Below are 23,312 nucleotides of genomic sequence, written 5' to 3'. Positions count from 1 at the left end.
GCATTCCCTAATAAAGTGGGTGCTCTGAACTGCGCGGACATCCTCATTAAATAACTTACAGGGCCTAACGAAGCTGCTTTTTCCCCCACAGAAAATCGGTTCACAGGATCCATGTATGGCAAAAACAAAATTCAAACGACAATGAAAGCTATTCCTGCTTTCCATCAAGAGGAGTTTGTAAATGTATGTCCCCTGTGAGTGTTCCCTAGACGTAGGAGTTCCTAATATTCCGTTTCCATCATCATAGCGTTTCCTATGGAATCAAGTGGTCTGTGACTTGACATTGAGATTCCACACCGCGCTGTAGATGGGGACACAACACTGAACATGTCCTGTTGTGAATGTTGCTCCTGAACATCTGGACCAACAGGGCAGCAGAACTGAGAGAGACTTCATAGCTCAACCTCATCCTGGTGAAGTGGTGACCAGGTCTGTGTAGGATATATTCATTTCTTCTTTACGTTAGATTTTTCTTTTCATTTTAATTAGGCCCCTGTTTTTTAATCTGGATTAAAACCTTCTGCACATCGGGTGGGGGTGAGGCAGCCTCCCCTACACTACTTCATTCACACCACAAAAGGCTGGTTAAAAATCCATGTCTTTATTGTGTTGTTGCTGATGAAGATGACTCCTCTGGCTTCTTCTTGTTGGTTCAACAAGGGAACAGCTTCATTCAGAGAGTTACACTACTGTACCGTATTGTACAGGAGCACTGTGGATGGTGTTCTTGTAGATTCTTGTATTTCAGCTACATAAAACAATATTGTACAGTTTCACAACAGCCTACAGAGGCGACCCACTTCCATGCCATAGGAATGGAAGTCCAGCAATGCCAACACAAGCGCGCTCGCACACTTTATTATAGTTTTGTCTTAGCTAGAGACATTTCATTGCTATTTTTAATTAACTTCCGCATTGAGGCTATCGGCGATTGATCGCCAAGCGTCTTCTCTGGCTTTTGCAGTGGCCACATCATAGCTCCTCGCCCGTACAACAGATTTTATCCTCGGAGGTTGCCAGTAAGAGCTGCAGTTCGTGGTCGCCGCGGTTCTGCCCGCGCGGGTACCCGCCTGCCTGCGGAGGCGCGTCGTGAACGCGCAACTAGTGTTCAAACCCGAATCGCTTTCATCGGACCGGCGCAACCAGGTCGGCCGGCGTGGAACCAGGGCAAACAGTCAGTTTCAGGGTTAATTCCACCCGGCTAGTTTGAGAAAGTATTGAACCGGTTGAACCAGCTTCGTGAAACAGTCCCCGGGCTCTTTTATTCTGGGTTTTATCGCGGATGTCAGCTTGTCCTAACGCCTCCTCGCGCTAATGAGGGTTAATGAGCCTTAATGAGCAGTCATTGAGAGGGCAAAGCACGTGAAGGTAGGATGCTTCCAAATGCAGAACTAATAGCAGCACAGTTCATTGTTTGTGTGATACCGGGCTCCCAGTCAAAGACTTCCAGATGCACAGCTCCACCCTACTGGACCCCTTGGGGTTTCTCATTGAGAGAACCTGGGTGCGACCACCCCACCCGGCCACGAGCACAAAAGCCGCAGTTTGTGGCTGTTCGTCTGGGCACTTCAAGCAGGGACTGGCACCTCATACAGAAAGCACGTGCAATTTAATTGTTTTGATATGACAGGGGATTGTCAGCGCCTGTGTCGATTATTCCCGCTGTAGAGCGTTGGTCAGGGTTCTGGATTCTGGGTAACTGGGAGGTTGCGGGTTCAAATCCCGGGGGAGACACAGCTGTCATCCGAATTGCTCCAGTGATGCGGAGAGTGTGCGCTTTGGACCAAGGCATCGCCAAGTCATTCGGAAACTGTGTTACAATTCAGGGGGTCTGACAATGGCTGGGTGGCTTGTTGCCCTCTCCCACAACTCTTTGTGTAAGGCAGCGCCTCCCGTTCCCAATTTTGTTTTTTGTTTTTAAATGCACTTCCAAATAGTTTCCACTTCCGTCCTCCGGAATTATGTCCCACTGTGGAGCCTGAAGACATCCGCAGGGTTGACCTGGTCAGACGTCGAATACTTGCACCAGGTCTCCTGATAGTCTTCTCTTTTCAGGACTTAAAGGGGTTGCGCTTCCTCTGCCGAGTGTAGGACATGCCCTTAAGCCCCAGAAACTCTCTAGGTGCTCTTCTCTGGACTGATTCCAGAGCAGGCATATCTTTCCGATGACGTGTTGACAACAATCGGGCACCGTATTGTAAAGGAGGCCTTATTATCGCGTTACGCTGTTTTTAACGTGACATCGCCTGATTTAAATTCAACATTTCTGACGACATATCCTAGCAGTTTCTCTGCCCTTGGTGTTTCTCCCATATGTTGTCTGCAGGATGTGGGCGATGCCTCCGCATGAATACCCTTCTTTTCCCACTTTGAGTTTGGAATTGGAAGATGATGTCTGACACGCCTGGGCGGAGCGGGGGCTCTGTGGCTCAGGATCTGCACCTGTGACTGGAAGGTTGCCGGTTCAAATCCTGCAGCCGGCAGAGGAATCCTACTCGGTTGGGCCCCTGAGCAAGGCCCTTAACCCTAACTGCTCCAGGGGCGCCGTACAATGGCTGACCCTGCGCTCTGACCCCAAGCTTCTCCCTGTCTGTGTGTCTGTATCTCCATGGAGAAAAGCTGGGGTATGCGAAAAGATGAATTCCTAATGCAAGAAATTGTATAGGGCTAATAAAGAAACATTAACACTAACATTAAGCCTTGGGGCTGATCAGCGAGGAAGGTACCGAGAGAGAGAGAGACAGAGGAGGGGGGGAGTCTGAGAGGTGTCTTGTTTCAGGTTAAACAAGTCTGTGCTGGGGCAGCGTTTTGTGAAGAGATCAGGCTCGCTGTCGGGCCCCTCCCTCTGCGCAGTACAGGAACAGGAGTTGCTTACCTGCACTTGCGCTGCGACCAGAGACAAAGCCGGAGTGAAAGAGGAACTGGCGAGCAGATCGCGGACCGGGGCCGGAGAAAAAAAAACGAGATTTCCGAGGGGTCTCTTTTCCGAGAAGAGCAGGGCTTGGGAGCAACAGCATCGCAGCGCGAGTTTGTCAGGTGTATCGCCTTACAGGGCAGCCATGAAGGTGAGTCGCCCCAGACTCCGTTAGCTGTCGGGACAGAGATGGGGAAGCGTCTGAAACCAGGAAAGGGAAAAGTGGGCTCGCGTCCCCCACATTTGTCTCTGCGGTCTTCATTTCGAGACCGCTTTGGGTGCAGAATATCCCGCGCACATCTTGACAACTTGAGCGCTAATGATAATCGGAGCTACTAAGGCGAAGGATAAGAATAAAGATAGTGGTCATACATTTCAGGCGTGGAGAGATTTTAATATGAGATCAAAGGTCCTGTATGTCTTCATCTTGGATATTTATTCCTATGAAGTGTCCCCTGCATGGGAGAGACTCTTTGAGGATTGTTCTGTCTTGCTATTGCAGTTCAGACTTTATGATGGTGTTTGTAGGAGGGTAGATTTTTAGAGGGGGTTTATAAGTGGGAGCGGACCAGGGGCTATGTGGCTCAGGATCTGCGCCTGTGGCTGGTTGCCGGTTCAAATCCCATGGCTGGCAGAAGAATCCTACTTTGTTGAGCCCCTGAGCGAGGTCCTTAACCCCAGCTGCTCCAGGGGTGCTGTATACATGGCCGACCCTGTGCTCTGACCCCCAGCTTCTCTCTCCCTGTCTGTGTGTCTCATGGAGAGCAAGCTGGGGTCTGCGAAAAGACAAATTCCTAATGCAAGAAATTGTATATGGCCAATAAACTGATCTTCTAAGCTTGGCCAAGGTGGGCAGACAGACTCTCTGTTTCAGGCAGTGACTTTTGTTTCAGTCTTTTTTATTATTTTCTCTATCGAATGTTTTTCGATTTCAAATCCTCCTCCTCCCTTGACGTTCCAAATGGGATCGATTCAGCTCGGGACAGCGAAGCATCTTTGCAATTTTCCTGCTATGCATGCTGAGATGGTCATCAATCCCAGCAGATGGAGCACTAACGAAGGGATAACAGCTGTGAATGAAAACACCTTTATTTCCAAAGAGTGAGTTAGATTAGCCAGGGTGACTTGAAACTCAGCACAACTTGGAAAAAGGCCGTCTGTGGTCCTGAGTTGCCTTTCAGTGTATCAAGCACTGAGGGCTGTTAAATATGTTTCTGCCAGAGACAGAAGTGCTAAATTTCTCTATTTTTAACATTCATACACTGGGTGTAATAGTCTCTTAAATCATACTTAATTTCCAATCTCTCTAAACTTATTAAGCATAGTTTTTGAGCTCACAGATTTCTTGTGAATTCCACATGCGAGTCCGAGATCACAGGAACTCTTCACCAAATTGTCAGGTAGCTATCATTTAACAATTATAATTGAACTTGTTATCTGTGACGAGTAATGGAATTAACGAATAGCATTAGCTATGTTCCCTTCAAACAGGGTAGCTAAAAGTCAAGGTTTAAAGTTCAAAGGCTCAGACCTGCGCTAAAAGGCTTCGCTAATAGAAGTGAAGCTGTTTTCTGAATGTCAGAAACCCTGATCTGGAAAATAGCTTTGATCCTCAGTTATACACCTGGAGCCCAGCTGAAGTGGATTTGGAAAAAGTAGTCACCCCAGGACTTAGCCTCTTTTCAGTAGTAAGACCCAACAGAGACTGTTTTCACCTGTTAAGTGGATAATTTGAGGCTGCCTCTGTCCCTGAAAGTTAGCAGCAGTATAAAACCTGTGTAATTAAAGAAATGGAAGGTAACTGGAAAATAAGCTTTTTATCATTTAAAAGCTCTCAGACAAGCTTGAACTGTTGACCTGTGACTGACCCATGCCTAGTAGTTTAATAGCATTTGGGACACGGTAGAAACCAGCATCAGAGTGTCTTTACAGAGGTAAGAAATCCAGAGTATTTATTCCAGACCTACTAATTTTGGATTAACCTGTCCCACAGGGCTATCTGGATTAAGGTTGGGAAAATGCACTCCAAATGGCAGGTCGATAGTTTTGAAATGGTACTTTATCTCCGTAGAAACCTATATGTTAGCATGGCGTCACAAACTTTAAGTTGTTAGCTAACAGCGTCGTGCTTAAGAAGTGTTTGGAATCCGACTCCCTGAGCTGTCTGGATACGATAAAAACGAAAGGGAACGTAAATCATCCCGTTATTACCGTAATTACGAATACAATGTAAGGTTTTGCATTTTTTAAGAAGGCGCATTTTCGCACTACTCCTGCTTGTTTTTGCCATCTTGGTATTTACAGTGTCCTTGCTCGGGCCTTTTCTGATGACCTGAAAGTTTGTCGAGACCTTGAAGTGAAACCTCTCTCGCCCCTTCCGCAGCTGGGTTGTAATGGCGAAGTGCCGTCGAGGCGCCAAGAGCTTTAACGTTGCGACCGCACCTGCCAGTGCTGATGGTTCAGACTGCGGCGCTACTCATGAGAGCGGTCATTTGTTTTTGTTTTTTTTTCCAGGGGGGTCGCTGAAGCCTAAGCAAAAACACTTTCTGGTATATATATATATTTTAAAAGCGAAAATCAGTTGTTTTGGGATCGCCCAGCGAAGCTCTACAGGCTGACCGGAGTGGTAACAACTTCCAAATACGGCGCGAAACGCCATTTCACTGCCCAAGCGTAAGCCCACGACCTGTTAGATTCAGTGGTGTGGTATGTTACAGCTGAGCTCATTATGTTTTAAAAATCAAAGTTGAAGCGGCGGTTGGCAGTTACGTTGGCGGCTGCCTTGGGGTGGATGTTTTCTGGTGAGGCCTTTCTCGGGCGAGCCTGGCCCGGTACCGCGGTTGCTAAGGGTACCGCGGTCGCTTGTTGTCACCTGGCACTGTCCTGCATGAATACCGGGACAGCAGGAAAAACAGCAGAGGGTCTCTCAACTAGTAAAGACATGTTTTTTTTTTCTTCTTTAAACGGCACAAGATTAAATTCTGCTGAGCCACGGGGCCGGAGGCTTTGCTTTTTAGTGCCCAGCCTCTTTCAGATAGACTATGTCGGGGGAACAGTAGCAGGGATGGATAAGAGAGTATCCCGACGGCGGGCGGGAACAGTTCGAGTAGGGAGCTGCGTCAGCAGGCGGGGGCTGCGGGGGAACAAGTTCTTCGAAGAAGCTTCCAGACCCGAAACGTTATTTTTCTAATCTACCCTCCTACAAACACCATCATTAGCATGGAATAACCCGCGTACAGGAATATACGAATAGGCGTTATCTGTTGGTCTCTGTTGTACTTTAAGTGGCATTCAGATTTCCGTTTAGGCGTAAAACGGATTTTATTTCAGTTTATTTCGCCCCTTGTCCACAGTAGTCCTGCGGGGCGAAGCCGTGGGGGGAAAAAGCTGCGCCGCTTGTTTTGTTTGAGGGGGGTGGGAACAAACGGCGGACTCCGAAAGTGGAATTTCAGGTTCCACCTCGAACAAACTCGCAGCCTGCGGACAACTTCCTCCGCCGTCAAGAGCGGAGCGTCGAGGCTGTGGGAGGAGGGGCCGCCACATTCTCGCTACAGACGCGTCTCCCCTCTGAATCTCCGACCTGCACTCGGCCTATTCACTCCGTTAGAAGTATAAATTCATTCCCTCCCCCATTACCAATTTTGTTTCACTCGTCTCTCTCTGTGGCCTATATTTAGCCCGTTTTGTTTACAGGAGAGAGATATTGCTCTTGCCCAGGTGACTCACAGTGTGCGTGTGGACTGGAGTGACAGGCGCAGACTCACATTCTTTCCGGGATTTACGGTGTCACAGAGTTTTGTTGAAAGTCTCTGGTAAACACCTCTCGAAATCCCGACCTTTCCTGTTTTTCTTCTTTTTGCTGGTGTTTTTATTTTGCTGCTGGGAGTGTGTCATAACTTAACCCGCATTATATAATTATATTAACTGTATAAAATGCATCATAAGTTCAATACCGTGAAACGCCGACGTGTTTCGTTTTAGGTGATTAAGTAAAAACAGTTGCATATTTACTTGATTTGTTTAGAAACATTGTCCCTTTTTTTTTGTCTGTCGGTACGGTATTTTCTGCTTTTTACCGGCTGTGTAAAAGCACCCTCAGGCGCAGATACTGTTGTCAGGTGGGACGAAGAAACGGATGCAATTACAGCGACCAGTCGCTAGAGACCACTAAAGTCACTGTTTGTAAACGAACTCACTGGGTGATAGTTGGAATATTAGGTTTGGGGCTTCATTCCCGTTTGTTTGCCATATAAAGGTTGCACAGAGTGGTGGTTATGGTTCTGAAACACAATTTTTCATGTAAACCTGAAAGAGTCTTCTACACTTAATGGTTAGAAAATGGTTCTCTTTATGATTAATTGGTTTTATGGAACGTAACAGTACAAATACGAACACAATCAAGTTAAAGTTGAGAGCGATCCAGAGACTAAGATGAAGCTGGAAAGCATTTCCAGTAGTCTCACACTAAACACTTCACTGACTCTGCCTTCTTGTTCAGAAGAATCTTTTAATGATGGGTTGCTCTGTAAGGGACCCCACAGCTGCAATAGCTTATATGCAGATGCCATCATTTCTGTCAAAATGACTAAAATCTCCAGAAGTCACTGTGGCTGCTGCTGTCACCCGGCAGCTCCCAGCTGGCAGCCCCCCTGGAGCTCAGCAGTGTGAGCCTGGCCAGTACCTGGATGGGAGACTCCAGGGAAAGCTGAGGTTGCTGTTGGAAGAGGTGTTAGTGGGGCCAGTAGGGGGTGCTCACCCTGCGGTCTGTGTGGGTTCTAGTTTTACTATACTGTAAAAAGGTGCCGTCCTTTTTACAGTGAGATGTAAAACCGTGCTCATTAAACATCCCAGGGCGTTTCTCAAAGACTAGGGATGTTACTCGGGTGTCCTGGCCTTTCCCCGATCATGGCCTCCTAATAATCCCCATCTCTGAACTGGCTTCATCACTCTGCTCTCCTCCCCACTGAGAGCTGGTGTGTGGGGAGAGGACTGGAGCATCATCCAGGTGGGGCTGCACATTACCTTTATTTTTTACAGTATAGTGTCCCCATCTCTATACTGGGGCATTAGGACCCACACTGACTGCAGGGTGAGCGCCCCCTACTGGTCCCACTAACACCTCTTCCAGCAGCAGCCTTAGCTTTCCCAGGAGTCTCCCATCCAGGTACTGGCCAGGCTCACACTGCTGAGCTCCAGTGGGTTAATAAAATGCAAATGTGCAAAATCAGTGAGTTGGCTTACTGGTACAGTACATTACTGGCATTGCGGGAATCGGTCTTGATCATCGAATCCCCTAGGATGTTTGAGGTCAGCATTCAGAATGCTGGTGCCTGGTCCCGGGTGAATGTATCCCCTGGAGCTCATCCCAAAGGGCAGCCCTTCCTGCTTTCCAGCCAGGAGCCGTATATCCGGATCGGGAGAAGCAGGTGCACCAGGAAGTGGGAGTCTTTGCGAACATGCAGGGCTGGGCTTGTGATCAAAGGTGAAGAGGGGAGGGTTGTTTGCGAGGTTTAAATATTTACTACCAGCGCTGCCCAGTCGCGCACTCTCTCCCTCTCCTGAGAAAGAGGGCTTGTTTTGCGTGCATCTGGGAGACTACTATGTCAATGTGGGCGTCGATGGGGGGGCCCTGTCGGGGTGCCCCTTGCGCGACCAGCAGCTGACGCACTCTTTCTCCATCTGCAGCAAAAGAAAGCCGCCCAGCAGCCCCCGGTGGAGGTTAGGCAGCCCCTCAACCCTGCAAATTCAGGTGAGTCTCGCACCACTCTTTGTTTTTTTTTTTTTGCAGGGGGTGGTTGAGTGGCAGTCATTTAAGAGCTGGTGTAAATGGGGCCAGGGGTGTGTCTAAAACTGAGAAGGGGGGGGATGGGAGTGTGGAACAAGCTGCCCAGCCATGTTGTCGAAGCCTCTGGCTCCTTTCACGAGGCAGGATGAGATCCTCCGGTCAGGACGGAAGGTACTGCTTGACGCAAAGGGTGGTGGGAGTGTGGAACGAGCTGCCCAGCAAATGTTGTTGAATTCGATTTTCCCCACCACCACCACCCCTGGCTTTTTTCTAGAAGTGGCACAGTGCAATCCTGGAATTGGCTAGTTATTAACGACCTGTCGGACCAGCTGGGCTGGATGTCGACCTCTCCTCTGTGCGAGATCCGGCTTCCGAACAAGCGGCTGCTTTCCCTCACTTCCTTCTCAGTCCGATCCCTCCCTCAAGCAGACTGAATTTCTGAGGCCGGGGGTGAAAGATGTGTTTCCTTGTTGAATCTGAACCAAGACCTGTAGCGACCAGAGAGCTAATGAGCTGTGGAGCAAGGTGCTCTGAGAGGTTCAAACCCTTGGTCTGATCAGCATTGTAAATGCAGAGTCTTTTTTTTTTTTTTTTTTTAAGAGCCTTCTGTTTCATAGTTCTTTTATTGGTTGGAAGCACACAAGCAGGTTAAAACACCTGGGACGTTCAGTTTTGTGTTGTCTGCAGCTTTAGTGTTCATAACGTTCTACCGTCTCAATTCTCAGGTGAGTTGCTGTCCAGCCTTTCAATTCTCATACTTTTACTATGAATAATATTCTTGTTGAAACCGAGTGACCACCGTCAAACTTTGCTCTGGGCCTGTCTGAAGTCCTGTGTGCGATCCCAGCGCGAGATGAGCCCTTGATTAAGCTGTACAGCTCCTGGAAATGAGCAGGTTGAAGCCGATTGTGAGCCTGGCTGGAATATGCTGGAAGAGGAGGGTTTTCTTTTGCTCTGCAGCTTCAGCAACGTTAAAAGTACTGTTCATAAACGCATTGAAAATGTCACCCTGTTTTAAAAGAAGGAGCTTGGATTAAGTCCAATTTAGGAGTCCCACAGTCTGGGGGAAAAACGGTTAAGACTGTAAAAGCACCAAGCGAATGATCAGTCTCGTATTGATCCTCTATCTGGAAGGACAAAGCAGAACTTCTTTCTTCCTTTAGTGTCCCAGATGAGAAATGGCGCTTTGCAGGCAAGTATAGGCCAAAATGCAATATACAGTACATTTAACACGACTTAAAACTCTAAAGTGTGAGGGTTACTCTGAGAAACTGGGCTGTTATAGGTTGAGCGAAGAGGGAAGGTGTGATCCTAGTTTCTGGATGAGTTTGGTTGTGGGCGTCTTTCTTTAATAGCAGTTTCGAGACACCCCCCCCCCCCCCACCAGGGACGCAGGCGGAGAGATCAGTATGCTCATGGCCGTAAGAGGTGCAATGGGTTTGAGATCTTTGACCCTCACAGCCCTCACATGTTCCCTGAAACGGTCTCCCAGTCTCTGTAGTACAAAGTTGTATCACTCTGGGGCTCGCAAACTTATTTTCCAGGTCTTCCAGCCCTGATGTTCTGACTGTCCCCTCCCTGCAGTTCGGAACCGGGTTTTGACTGGAGTTCTCGAACGGGTCTCACCCGCGCTCTGTGTTTGTGTGTGTGTGTCTCACAGGTGAGGCCAAGCCCCGCAGGGTCAGGGCACAGATGACGGCCAGCTCGCCCCAGCAGGAGAAGGCCCGGAGGAGGCGGGGGATCATCACGGCCCTCATCGTCTTGACGGTGCTGGGGCTGCTGGCCACCGGGGGTTATTTCGGTGAGTGCCGCCCTCCGTCCTCCGTCTCCCAGCCCGCCCGCCCGCCCTCTCTCTCTCCTCCTCTCTCTCTCATCGCGCACACCTCCCTCCCCTCTGCCCGCAGTCAAGCGTCTGATCGACAGCAAGTACCTCTTCTGCAAGACGTCCTTCAAGTTCATCCCCCTGTCCTCTGCCTGCAATGGGATAGAGGACTGCGCCGGGGGGGAGGATGAGCTGTCCTGCGTGTCCAACCTGACGGTCACCGTCATCTTCCCAGGTATCCCTGCCTTCCCTTCTCCGCCCTTCCATCTCGGGCGGCAGCGTGATCCCGAAAGACTGTCAACTCATTGCCTTCTCTTCTTGTATGAAAGTAGCATGTTTCTTTGGTCTGGACCTTCCCTGCAGAAGGCTGGCAAAGGCCCTGTCAGGAGCCTATTTAAGCCTTTGGACAGACATTTTCAGGAAGTGAAATGGGAGGCCCTTTACACAACGAGTGGTAGAGGGCTGGGCTGCCATTGTTGCAACTGTTTTTCGGAGCCCTTCACAGTCGGGTCAGCCAGGAACTGGTCTTTTGGGGTTAAGGGCCTTACTTAGGGGGACCAACGGAGTAGGATTCCTCTGCCAGCCACGGGATATGAACCGGCAACCTTCCAGCCACAGGCGCAAATCCTCAGCCACAGAACCACTGCACCGCCCATATATATAGATGAGACTAATTTGATATATATACACACACACACACATTAGACAGGTTTGCATGCTCATTCCTCCTCCCCCTCTCCCTGCAGTGAGACTGGTGTCCAACAGGTCTTTGCTGCAGGTGTACAACAGCAGATCGGACTCCTGGAGGCTGGTATGTGCCGAGGGATGGCAGCCGAAGCACACCCAGCAGGCGTGCCAGCAGCTGGGCTACACCAGGTGAGGCGCAGGCTTGTGCTCAAGCACCTGGGGGCGTTTCCCCCAAATGCACCGCGCTGTGCTCTGTAGGGGACCTCATTGCCGGTGGACGTGTGTGACCTCAAGCTGGTGGCAGCCAGCTCAGTGAGTGACGGGACACGTGGGGTGCAAGACTGAGAACCTAATGCATTGCAGCAGGTTTCCTGAAGTTGGTCAAATCTGTTCCTCTTTCCCACCCACCCCCCCCTTGTGTCTCAGTAACCCCAGCAGTAGCTTGGAGCCTGTGGAGTCCGTGCCCCTGACTGTCAATCAGGCATTTGGTGGATTGATGACCTCTGACCCAAATGGAGCCTTCCTCATCCAGGATTTAGTCACTGACCGGTACTGCCCATTTATCTCCGACTGTCTGCCCCTCTCGTCTTCTGCGACTGGTTCTCGGCCTTTCTGTCAGCTGCCTCCACTATGTCTATCAAATAATCAACTAGTAAGAGCTATTTTGTCAGAGATAATGGCCAGTGAGTTGAGGAGAAGCTGTGTGAAATTCTTCTTTTACAGCGAGACAGGACTGGCTGAATAAACAAGCAGGTCAATCAAGTCCTGATGTAGAGCTCAGCTGGAATGAAAACCAGCTTGACTGTATTGCTCCAGCAGCAGGGTTGGAAACCGCTCTTCCACAGTCTTAGCTGGATGTTCGGGAATCTGTCTGGGTCCATCAGTGCTTCTCTCTTCTCTCCTTGGTCTGCAAGTTGGATAGATATCGCCCATGGTTACAGTAATAGCTCAGAACGGCCATTGCACTGGAATTCAATTACTGATGCGCTTCCTCCTCTCCCTCTGTTTCAGCACGGTCTGTTCTTCTGGCATGGTCATTTCTCTCACCTGTTCAGGTAAGACGCAAATATTTTGTCAAAATTGCACTAAAATCACAAATGTAACGAAACGGGCGTCATGTAGAAAAGCCATGAACACATCGAAGAGTCTGGTTGCAGTAAAGGAGGTGATATGGCAGAGGTACTCTATGTAGAAACTCTGTAGGTTGAGTTTCATGTCCTAAAAGATCAGGGATCCCCGATCCTGGTTCTGGAGAGCCTGGTGTGCCTACAGGTTTTGCAGGATTTGTTAAGAGGCACTTGCATCTGAAGAGCCTGGGTAAACTGTTAATCTGGATTGAGTCATTAATTGATTCACCTTATTGGCTTAAGTTTCCAGCTAGACAGAGAGCCTGCAGAGACCTCAGCTCAGGACCAGGACTGGGCATCCTTGTAGTATATTGGACATGCAGAGCAATAGGCTGTAGGTGTTGGGCAAGACTGGGTTGTAGAATCCATCCATCTTTCCATTTTCTAGCCCCTGTATCCAGTACAGGGTTGCAGGGACCTAGTGCCTATCCCAGCAGGCAGTGGGCACATGGCACCCTGGGTGGGACACCTGCCCATTGTAGGGCACACACACAGACAGATGCAAACATGCACACTAGGGGCCAAGTTAACCCACCACTATGTTTGGAGTGAGGGAGCAAACCCACATGATTAGTGGGGAGAACATGCAAACTCAACACAGACAGCACTCCAGGAAATTAACCCAGGGCGCCCAGCACCAATAGGGACCGCTGTGCCGCCCGATCTGTAGGATCTGATCAGGAAGTGGACCCCTGCGGGCCTCGCGCGCGTGTCTAAGCCCCGTGCTGTGCGTTTCAGACTGCGGGGAGCGATCCTCGGAGGACCGGATCGTGGGGGGCTCAGACGCCACCATCCAGGAGTGGCCCTGGCAGGTCAGCCTGCAGTTCAACGAGCAGCACACCTGCGGCGGGTCTCTGATCGCTCCGCGCTGGGTGGTCACCGCCGCCCACTGCTTCCCCCGGTGAGCATGGTGCAGAGCGAGGCCTCTCGGCTGACTTTAAGACAGCGAGGAGGATTTTACTAGCCTGAGGAACGGCTTCATGCAGACAAAACCGACGTTAAGATTCCTTTGCATTCCATTAACAACAAAGCAGCCTTGTAGATTTTTTTTTTGTGCCATTTAGTAATAAAGTAAATACAAGGAAAGCATTTTGGAGAGCACGTGGTATGGTGGCGCAGTGGTTAGCATTGGTGCCTCCATTTCCTGGTCTTTGAAATGATCAGGCCAATTGCCTTCTTCCAACTGGTCACCTGACAAAAGGGGGGGTGGCAGGGCGCCTCCCCCGTAGCTTTCTGGGAAATGTAGTTCAGCCAAAATCCACCATCTTGTCTGAGTCGACTGTCCTTACACAGTGCCTTTTTATGTTATCATAAGTTTAAAAAAAAAGCTTTTAGAGCCATTTCTTATTGGTGGTCCTTTTCCCTCTCCAGGGCAGAGCACGTGCTCAGCCGCTGGAGTGTGCATCCAGGGTTGACGTCCCTGGGGTTCACTGGAGGAGTGTCAGTGGACAAGGTGATCGTCAACGGCCAGTACAACAGTTACATCAGCGACTACGATATCGCCATGATGAGGCTGTCATCTCCAGTCCAAGTCTCGGGTACCGTAGCTTTTTAAATTTCTCTCTCGCGCTCCATTCCCACCGTCTTTTAGGATGGAAGCCAGCAGGTGATTCTGGAGAAACCCAGCTAATTCGTTGGCAACCCAAGCAAGTGTCTACCATCTTGACATCTCCAGCAGAGGCACTGGAGATGACAATGGGCTTCTCCAAGACCTCCCCCTATGGTGGTCGCACTTTGGTTTTGCAGTCATCCTTAATCCCATTATCCTCCACACACTCTGAGAATGAGCAGGATTGTAAGCATGTATCCAGTACACAAATTCAAGGGTTTTTGGGGTATGCAGTGCACCCTGTTAAATACAAATATTTCAGCGTCACATTGACATGTCCTTCTGTAAGCATTTTACAATTTACTGCTGTTCCTTGATGTATGCTGAAAAGCTTGTATAGAACATGCAGCTTGGGGCACAATGTAGTGTCAAAGGTACTGTGAAAACTGTGTGTATTGGGACAGTGAAGTGAAATTCGTCACTTTGGCTAGGCACTATTGATATGTTGTCTTTCTGATCAAAAGGTATGGAATGTCAGTTTCTTTGCTGTTCCAAAACTTGCACTGCTTTTCTTTAAAAAAATAAAAGTTTATTTAAAACCCTTTGAAAGAATTATACGGGAGGGAATTTTTTAGATGTCAAGTAGCTTTGTTGTCAAAAAAGGGCATCAGTAAATAACTTGTGGGTTAACTTTGAAAGGCTGAATGTGCAGCTGATGGCACAGGCTCGACGAATGATTTATCCAGCAGGAAGTGGGAGGGCATTCTTGAATGTACTTCAGAACCCCCGGTGTACTGTGGGATATGGATGCTCCTTCCCAGGGTGCACTGCGCGGACGCTGACCAGTGCGCGTCTCTCTTCTTGCAGCCACCAGTCGGCCCGTGTGCCTGCCCGCGTTTAATCAGGAGCTGCCCTCGCAGGCCCCTCTGTGGGTGACAGGCTGGGGGTATCGGGTGGAGAAAGGTAGGGCACCCCCCAACATCATTCGTCTTCTTTCTTCCATTTTCGCTCATGCCTCCCCGAAAGCGCCTACTAGCAGCACCCTGACAAACTAGCCCCTAGTGCCATTGAAGGATATGTACTAAGACTGACCTGTTGCTCTTTTTGATCATTGCCCCACCCCTCGGACTTTGTGATGTGCATTTTTTTTTAAATACCGTGCAAGATTTCCCACAGGCCTTTGCGCAGGCGCCCCCTTGGCTAAGTTCTAATGAAACTGTGCATCCTGCTCCCACCCGAGGCTCTTAAACCTGAGCTTCATTCGGTTTCCAAAGAGCCTTTTAATGACAAACTACTTCAAAAGTGTTGCGAGAGACATATTCAGTATTTCTGGTGTAACTCCAAGTAAGTGGGTTTGTGGGAGAGAACCACTACCTCAATGAGTGCCATTGTCCAGTTTACAGGCTCCACTCTCCTGCCCTGGTTGCTGCCGAGATCTCTTCCTCTCGCACCCTTGCTTGCTCTCAGAGCCCCTTTCTCTGTCTCGCAGGCGAGGTGTCAACCGTGCTCCAGCAGGCCACCGTGCCCCTGATCGACAGGGCCCGGTGCTCCCAGTCCAGCGTGTATGGCAGTGCCATCACTCCCAGAATGCTGTGCGCAGGCTACCTGGAGGGCAAGGTGGACGCGTGTCAGGTAGAGATGACCATATCCTGTTACCGGTGTAGGCCGAGGTGGTGACACGCTAGTGTAAAACACGGTGGTATCCCCTCTCCCTGGAGCTGGAGTCTATCCCAGCAACTAATGGGTGCAAGGCAGGGTACACCCTGGATGGGACACCAGTCCAGCATATAGCACACACTCGCACCTGGGCTAATTAAGCCACTAGCATGTCTTTGGACTATGGGAGGAAACCCATGTGTAGATGGGGAGAACATGCAGACTCCACATGGACAGCTCTCCAGGAAATGAACCCCGGGACCCATTTTCACAGAAGCTAGGCTGCCTAGATGATGCAGGAGGCAACACTGCACTGACACACTACTGCTACTATCCTCACACTTACATGGCACGCTCCAGACACTCCACTCAGAGCTCTTTACAGGTCATGGGGATCCCCTCCACCCCCACCAGTGTGCAGCCCCACCTGGATGATGCTCCAGTCCTCTCCCCACACACCAGCTCTCAGTGGGGAGGAGAGCAGAGTGATGAAGCCAGTTCAGAGATGGGGATTATTAGGAGGCCATGACTGGGAAAGGCCAGGGGGAAATTTGGCCAGGACACCAGGGCTACACCCCTACTCTTTTCGAGAAACACCCTGGGATTTTTAATGACCATAGAGAGTCAGGACCTCGGTTTTGTCTCATGTGAAGGACGGCGCCTGTTTACAGTGTAGTGTCTCCGTCACTATACTGGGGCGTTAAGACCCACACAGACCGCAGGGTGAGCGTCCCCTACTGGCCCCACTAACACCTCTTCCAGCAGCAGCCTTAGCTCTCCCAGGAGTCTCCCTCCCACTGACCAGGCTCACACCTGCTGAGCTTCAGTGGGGCTGCAGGATGATTTACCTGCTGGCAAGACTGATACACCCACAACACACTTGCCTTTCAGTCATCTTGTGGGTAAATACTGATGCGCTCTCTCTCTCTCTCTCAGGGGGACAGCGGGGGACCCCTGGTCTACTTCCAGAGCAGCTGGGAGCTGGTGGGGGTGGTGAGCTGGGGCGTGGGCTGTGCCCGGCAGAACCGGCCTGGGGTGTACAGCAACGTGCAGAGCTTCCTCAACTGGATCCACGTGGTCATGGAGGTCAGTCCAGCTCTTCTGCTTCTCCCCCCCAAGAAACGGACATGAAGGCTGTTGGAGTCCTCTGGTATATCCCAGGATGCCCCTGCAGTGCTGTGCACCAACTGGGAGAGTACTTCACTACTGTGGCATGCTGGGATTTTTAGAGCGGTTCTCATGTCTGTTCCTCGCGCACACACACACGTCCTGTTATAGAGGATCGTGTGTTCTCAAATTGCTTGGCTGGGATATCTATAACTGCAGACTCGGCCTTTCCCCCTAGGGGTTTGGTGTTTCTGAAAGTTGGCCTGTTTCGGAGAGGGCTAGCTGTCCTCTGACCCCTGACACTGACTATGCTGCACTCAAGCATTTGAATTTGTGGGTAATCACCGAACAGGTCAAAATTGTTAACATGGAGGTGACCCACTATAAACTGCTTTTTTTTTTTTGGCAACCTGGTCACAAGACAGGCCTGTTAAATGTGTAGTGAAGTTTTCAGTATATTAATGACGCTACCTGTTGGCAATAGTGACTGAAATGAAGAATTGGAACTGATGTGTGGCTCTCTCCAGTATAGAAATAGAAGCGTGCATATTTTTGTGCAGCGACAGTGCCCCCTTCTGACCAGAATGGGCTATGGCATGTCAGTGTTACAACACTGCTAACCTGCCAACAGGCCCAGAATCCTCACCGAGATCGGAAGCATGGCATGTAGTGTCCGCCAGAAAAGTATAAACGGAATCGGTCTGCTTCCCTGTGTGCTGAACATCAAGAAGTAACTCCTTTTTTCAAACATTTCTCTTTTCAGAAAAACCAGTGAGCTTTGCTGCTGAGGACAGATCGAGACGGCAAGGATGAATTTGCAACAAGGAATCGAAGTGTGTACGTGTGTCCTCTCCCAGCATGCTGTTCTGCAGGGGGATGCTGGGTAATCTTTATTCAAGAAGCACCAGTGACAAGAACAAAACTGTAGGGGCTTTCTTTCTTTAATGGAAAAAGTTATACCTGCACAGGTATCCCTTCAAACATGCACTCCTGCTTACCTGTGACGCTAACTGGTTTCTTGATCCCAACATGCAATTGAACCTTACCCTAACTTTGCATATTTTCGTCTATGAATGAAAAACCTCTAGTACTGAACTTTCATATAGGTGACACCAGGGATGTCTCTTGCACAGTTTACATGTTGGCTTGCATGAATTCAATTCAAAATACTTTTCATCTCAGGAGGGCATTTTTTTTTTTCCGGACTCACTTGTAGTCCTTGGCTCACCCTGTGAGCCGTGGTTCCCTGAAGCCTCCATCAGCTGGCTTTCTGGCCATTACCTCTGGGGGGGGGGGGCGCTGCTCAATCAGGGGCTTCCAATCCTGCTCCTGGTGGTCCGCACCTGTTTTCGTTCCAGCCCAGCTTAAGTTACCTGATTGAACTCAAAATGGAGCTTGATTGGAATGTTTTTAACAAAGTCTGGGACTGTTAAGAAGTGCAATAGTTAAGAAGCCCTTCCAGTGTTTTTAAGAGGTCAAAGTTCAAATGAATCCTCCTTTGAGGGCAATTAAAGGTAGTAGTGTGTATGTGAGAGCTGGGCAGGAATGAAAACCAGGAGGTGTGAGAGGCTCAAGGATCAAGATTGGGAGCCACTGTCCTAATGAAGCATTTCACGCCTGAGCCTCTCACCTCATTAACTGAATGGAAGCAAAAAGAGTTTATTACCATTTTTATGCAGTTACATTTTTATTACTGTTTTTATGCAATTCTGGTGCTTTGTGCTCTTAACTTAATTCTTAATGTATGCGTGTATAACTGGGTGCAACTATCTTTTAACAAGCGATATTTATTCGAAGGAAATGTGCAGTGATTCAGAACACAATTTAGGGACTGAACCAAAGAGCAACACTGATCCGAAATTTCATTTTTAGGAGTTTGACCTGAAACTCAGCCTTATTTGCTTATTCGTCTGCATTTTAATTAAACGGGCGATGCGTAGTTCGGTCTTAATTTCGCCGAATCTCGGATCGCCAGCGCAGCACCTGCGACTGGGTAAAAATCGTTTAAGAAGGGCATGCCCAGAAAGCACTCCACTCCCACCTTTTCAAAATACAATTTGCAACAACCTGTGGGAATTCTTGTGGCAGGTCTTGGGCCGAGCTCATCAGAAACACGAAACGCACTTGAATGACTGGATAACGGCGTGACTTCAGTGACACTTTTCTCCACAGGTAGTGACGGGAGAAAAGTGTCACTGATAGGATTTCCACACCAGTTAAGTTAGGGAGAGGGGACTGTAAAATCTCACTGAAAATACCCTGGACCTCTAGGCCGGGCTGATCTATCAACACCCTATGCCACAGTGCCTACTTCTGTGTACTTTTGAAATACTGAATGCAGTGTATTACCGACGCCAGCACGGCTGGGCAGTAACCATGACCTTGCGCATAATCCCAAAGCAAACAAACTCCACAGCAGACAGCGTTTCCGCGCCTGGCAAAGACCTTAGAGTAACTGTGAGGGTTTTTAAGTCTCGCAGCCCGTTAATCAATTGATCACTGTTCGATTCGTGGTTTAATTTCCCCGTTCGGTTTCGTTTCCAATTCCGGAAGCTAGTTTGTTTTTTTTTTTTAAACTGGCTGATGTACCTCAGTCCACTTCCTGCCGTCTCCAGGAAGTGTCCTTTGCGTCATTTCCTGTTTGGCGCCGCTCTCAAAAAGTTGAGTGGAGTGATGCCGCTGTCACTTGTGGGACTCTTTGTTTTGTTTTGCACCAGAGTCGCTGGGAATGAAGTGGGTGAGTGAACCGAAAGCGAGCGGCACTTTTCCTAAAAGTGTTGGGGGGTGGACGTTTCTGCACTGTCCTGACACCGAGGGGGGGTTAGCCGGAGTTTGGACGTTTATTGAAACTTGCACAGTGAGCTCCTGCCCTGTTAAAGCCCTGTTAAGCGCTGCAGTCTGCATCTGTACTTATAGCTTTACTGCGTGTTCTGCGCTCTTTCGCCTCGTTTCCGCAAAGCTTTTCCTGGGTTTCGTTATGAAACGCTACACCGTTACGATTCTGGAATATTCCTTAATGAATGAGGTTTTGCACTCCCCCCGTCAGTGTTTATTATAGACAGTCCCCCGTTGCTGACTGTGGAGTCAGGGAAAACGCAGGAAGAATTTCGATTTGAGGTCAGGAAATCCAGGCGCAGAATTGCTAAGAAGCTTTTACTATGGTAAACGTTCATTGGGAAGGCACTTTTAAGATGCAAATGTTTGTTTGTATCCTGCTCCTCCCCGAGATCTCAATCTGCAGGACTCTTGATCCTGGAGAGATACGGTCTCACAGGCCTTGGGGGGGTAAACTGTGATCCTTGATTTGTTTTTTAAACTTCTGTGGATGTGACCTAGATGGGCAATTGTCACGGTCTGTTCAGGGAACAGTGATGCTGACTTGGGTGTGCATGGTAGTCCTCTTGAACTCTGCTGACGTTCAGTGATGGCTGGCCTGTGGGCGTTTTCAAGGGTTTATTAGTTAAGAGACCTGCTGTCGGATTGAAAAGCCACAAAGGCTTCCGGGATGAAGGATTCGCACACTCCATTCTTGATGTGATCATCATGAATCTGAATTCCAGCGCTCCTTGTGAGTGGACTTTTAAAATCGTGCCATTATCGTTACTGTAACTTAGTTTTGTTTTGTCCTTCTCAAGAACCACATTGCATTTCTGTGCTGCTGTAAAAATGCCGGTTTGTAGCTTTTTTTCCCCTTCATGTTTTAACTTGTTTTATTTATGTGTGAGATTTGTAACTGTTACGAAGGATTTATTTTGTGCGCACGCGGTGGTGTTTTCAAGTCTTCAGATTGAAAGTGCAATAAAGTTTTTTTTAATTAAAAAAAAAAAGCTCTTGCTGGTTCCTTTTCTGCAGAGGTTGGGTGAAATGAAGACTATCTGATCCCCGTCAAGCTAGGAAGTAAAAACACCAGGCTGGGCCTGATTTTAAACCTACTTAATGGTTATAATGCAGCCCAAGGGCTCCTTTAAGTGATACTCATTCCTGGATATAAGGGACTCGTGTGTCTGTTGGTCCTTTGTTCTAAATGGACACTACATCACTGGAGCTAATGAGCACTTGTAACTGATCTGTTTGCTGGTTTAGTCTTTTCGGCTCCCAGTCCTTGGTTTCCAAAACGCCCTAGTTAATAGGCACAATTTCCATCACCTTCAGCACACCGGTTTTTATGCAGTCTTTTCTCAACTTGTTAATCTGCAAGAGTCAAGAAGTCCACAAGTGTATGCTAGTTTCCAAAATCACTGTGCGTACTATCCCCCTAATACTAAATACTGTTGATTTCCAAACAATACTTCATGCAGGTCATTTTTTTTTGTGTGCAGAAACCAAGCAAATGAAAAGTATAATCAAACATGCCAGCAGGTCAATTGCCAATTAGGGGCATTCATTAGCACTGATTTATTTCCAGCTTGGGTGCAGACTTGGGCCAGCAGACTCGCTGATCTCCTTGGACTAGGGTTGGGAGTCGAGTTTGTTCTCTCCTTTGGGAACTCGCTGCTGTGTCTTAGTTGAGATCTGCGAATAATTCAGTTGCTGTATGTCCTCTTCTGCCTGCAGCACTGTTATGAACATGAGGGTTTTTGGTCAGAGTTCAGAAAGGGTTTAAAAATGTAGCTTAAATCTTGGATTATATGACTACACCAACCAGATGGGCATAAATGCAAAAGTTGGCATTAAACCTAGTGTTATTTGGTTTAAATATTGGACATCTGTGACGCCTGCTTTGCCGAAAAATGCAGGGTGGTATTAGTGGGAGGCAAATCTGCAGCTAATTCAACACGGGCGATTCTACAGAGCCTGGTGCTGCACAGGCCGTTAATGTAATAAGACTGAAATGTGAAACTACTTTTCATCCATTTTCTTCCAGTTCAAGGTCATGGGGAAGCTGGAGTCTATCCCAGCAAGCAGCAGGCACAAGGCAGGGTACGCCTGGGATGGGGACATCAGTCCGTCACAGGTCACACACAGACACAATCATTCACATTCACACCAAGGCCTGTTTTCACAGAAGCCAATTAACTTACAATTGGCCAATATGTGTTTAGACCGTGGGTGGAAACCCACACAAACCTGGGGAGAACGTGCAAACTCTACGCAGACAGCACCCCAGGTCCATACCTGAACCCCCAGCACTGGGGTACTGCAACGCCGACCACTACACCACCATGCTGTCCCCCTCAATTTGCAATCTAATTGAAAATAATACTTGGTACTGAGAGGGAAGGCAGAGGGGCAAATAAGTTAACAGAAAGGTAATGCAGGATGAAATGGCAGAAAACAGTCGACAACTAACAGTGGGAGCAGCTACAAAAGAAAGGTGGTGATTAGTATAACACTAGAAACACATTGGCTGTGTGTTAGCTAATTATTCTATGATAGAGTCAAGCAGCAAATCCTTACATGGACCTGATCAGCAGTCTGTATATAAAGGGGTGTATCAGGGGGAATAGGTTGGGACCACTCTCCAGAGTCTTTGTCAGTCTTGTTATATTTCTGAATCAAGCCTCTTGACCTTAAGATTGCAGTTCTTGAGAGATTTTAATTGCTTTGGTCCCTGGTCCCCTTTTGCTAAGGGGGAGTCTGTCACAGCATCTGTCTGAAAAGCTCGAATGAAAGCTTGTTCTGTGGGTGACTAAGATTTGGCACTGCTTCAGAAACTTGTTATATTCCCAAGAAAGCTGTTGGTTTCTGTGTGAACAAACCACACCATGAGGGTTTTTTTTTCATTTTGTAAATTGCATGTCAGCAATGCAAAACATCCAACATTTTTAATGCCTCTTTGTGTGTTGGGGATCAGCATCTTGCGAAAGGTTTCTGCTGGCGTTTCATTTCCTTCACCCCTAGATTTTGCATTTGAGCTGCTTCTTTTCTGCTGACAAATATTAATTGACAAAAGACGCCCCATTTTGGTGAATTACAAACATTGACATCATTGGAAGGGGATAACTTTTTTGCAAGACACTCCAGTTCACTGTTCATTTGTTTAGATTATATGTAAGAAATTACAAGCAGCATTGGTAAAATTCCTGTTCTGCTAATCTTGTATATACTGCCAGCAGCTACATCACCCTGCAGCTCCTAGATTTTCTAGGTGCTTTATCCAGTACAGGGTTGTGAAGGAGCCGGAGTCTAATCCCAGCAAGCACTGGGCGCAAGGCAGGCTACACCCTGGACAGGACACCAGTCCATCACGGGACACACACAGACATGCACACACCAGGGCCAGTTTTCCCAGAAGCCAGTTAACTGACCAGCATGTCTTTGGACAGCGGGAGGAAACCCACATGGACATGAGGGGAACATGCAGACTCCACACAGACAGCACCCCGGCTGCAGGAACATTTCATGCACCGTTCAGAGAGAACAGGCCCTGTTCTCCATCACTGCCGGGCATGCAGTTTTGGCACTTGAGAAAACCTGGCGCAACTGACAATTTACCAGTCGTGGTTCCCACCCGTGAATTATGACTTTGTTTTGAGTGTTGCTAGTTTTAAATCTATACCTCTATGCTTAAGGCAAAACTTTTCTCAAGGTGACTTTCTAGTTTGTGACTTCTAGCTTAAGGTTTTGTATCTGTTAATTTAGCCCAATAAGCATAGAGCTCTAAAGATCTGAGTGTCAGCCTTTTGCTTGGGAAGTTTGTTTTAATGGGACCTGTTTTGGGCCAG

At 48.5% G+C, this 23,312-nt stretch overlaps 1 protein-coding gene across 6 annotated transcripts in view; it reads left to right on the top strand.

Annotated features, from left to right (window-relative positions):
• tmprss4a (transmembrane serine protease 4a) overlaps positions 1-19,490 on the top strand; it is a 31,938-nt gene extending 12,448 nt beyond the window's left edge. For 2 of the 6 annotated variants that reach the window (XM_069182702.1, XM_015337822.2), the window contains exons 2-13: positions 8,600-8,663; positions 10,360-10,500; positions 10,604-10,756; positions 11,268-11,397; positions 11,635-11,757; positions 12,220-12,263; positions 13,074-13,236; positions 13,707-13,873; positions 14,752-14,847; positions 15,374-15,516; positions 16,477-16,626; positions 17,411-19,490. In XM_069182702.1, coding sequence (XP_069038803.1) covers positions 10,392-10,500; positions 10,604-10,756; positions 11,268-11,397; positions 11,635-11,757; positions 12,220-12,263; positions 13,074-13,236; positions 13,707-13,873; positions 14,752-14,847; positions 15,374-15,516; positions 16,477-16,626; positions 17,411-17,422 — 1,290 coding nt within the window. In that variant the 5' untranslated portion in view covers positions 8,600-8,663; positions 10,360-10,391 and the 3' untranslated portion in view covers positions 17,423-19,490. Of the gene's footprint in view, positions 1-2,844; positions 3,066-4,732; positions 4,849-5,770; positions 5,848-8,204; positions 8,397-8,599; positions 8,664-10,359; positions 10,501-10,603; positions 10,757-11,267; positions 11,398-11,634; positions 11,758-12,219; positions 12,264-13,073; positions 13,237-13,706; positions 13,874-14,751; positions 14,848-15,373; positions 15,517-16,476; positions 16,627-17,410 lie in introns of those variants that run through there. The other 4 variants (XM_006642345.3, XM_015337821.2, XM_015337823.2 and 1 more) reach the window with 4 other exon arrangements.
• The last annotated feature ends 3,822 nt before the right edge of the window (positions 19,491-23,312 follow it).

The sequence above is a fragment of the Lepisosteus oculatus genome, chromosome 23 (genome assembly GCF_040954835.1).
Source record: "Lepisosteus oculatus isolate fLepOcu1 chromosome 23, fLepOcu1.hap2, whole genome shotgun sequence".
NCBI classification, from domain to species: Eukaryota; Metazoa; Chordata; class Actinopteri; order Semionotiformes; family Lepisosteidae; genus Lepisosteus; species Lepisosteus oculatus.
Note: the sequence above shows the minus strand (reverse complement) of the source record. Positions and strands in the feature narration are given on the sequence as shown.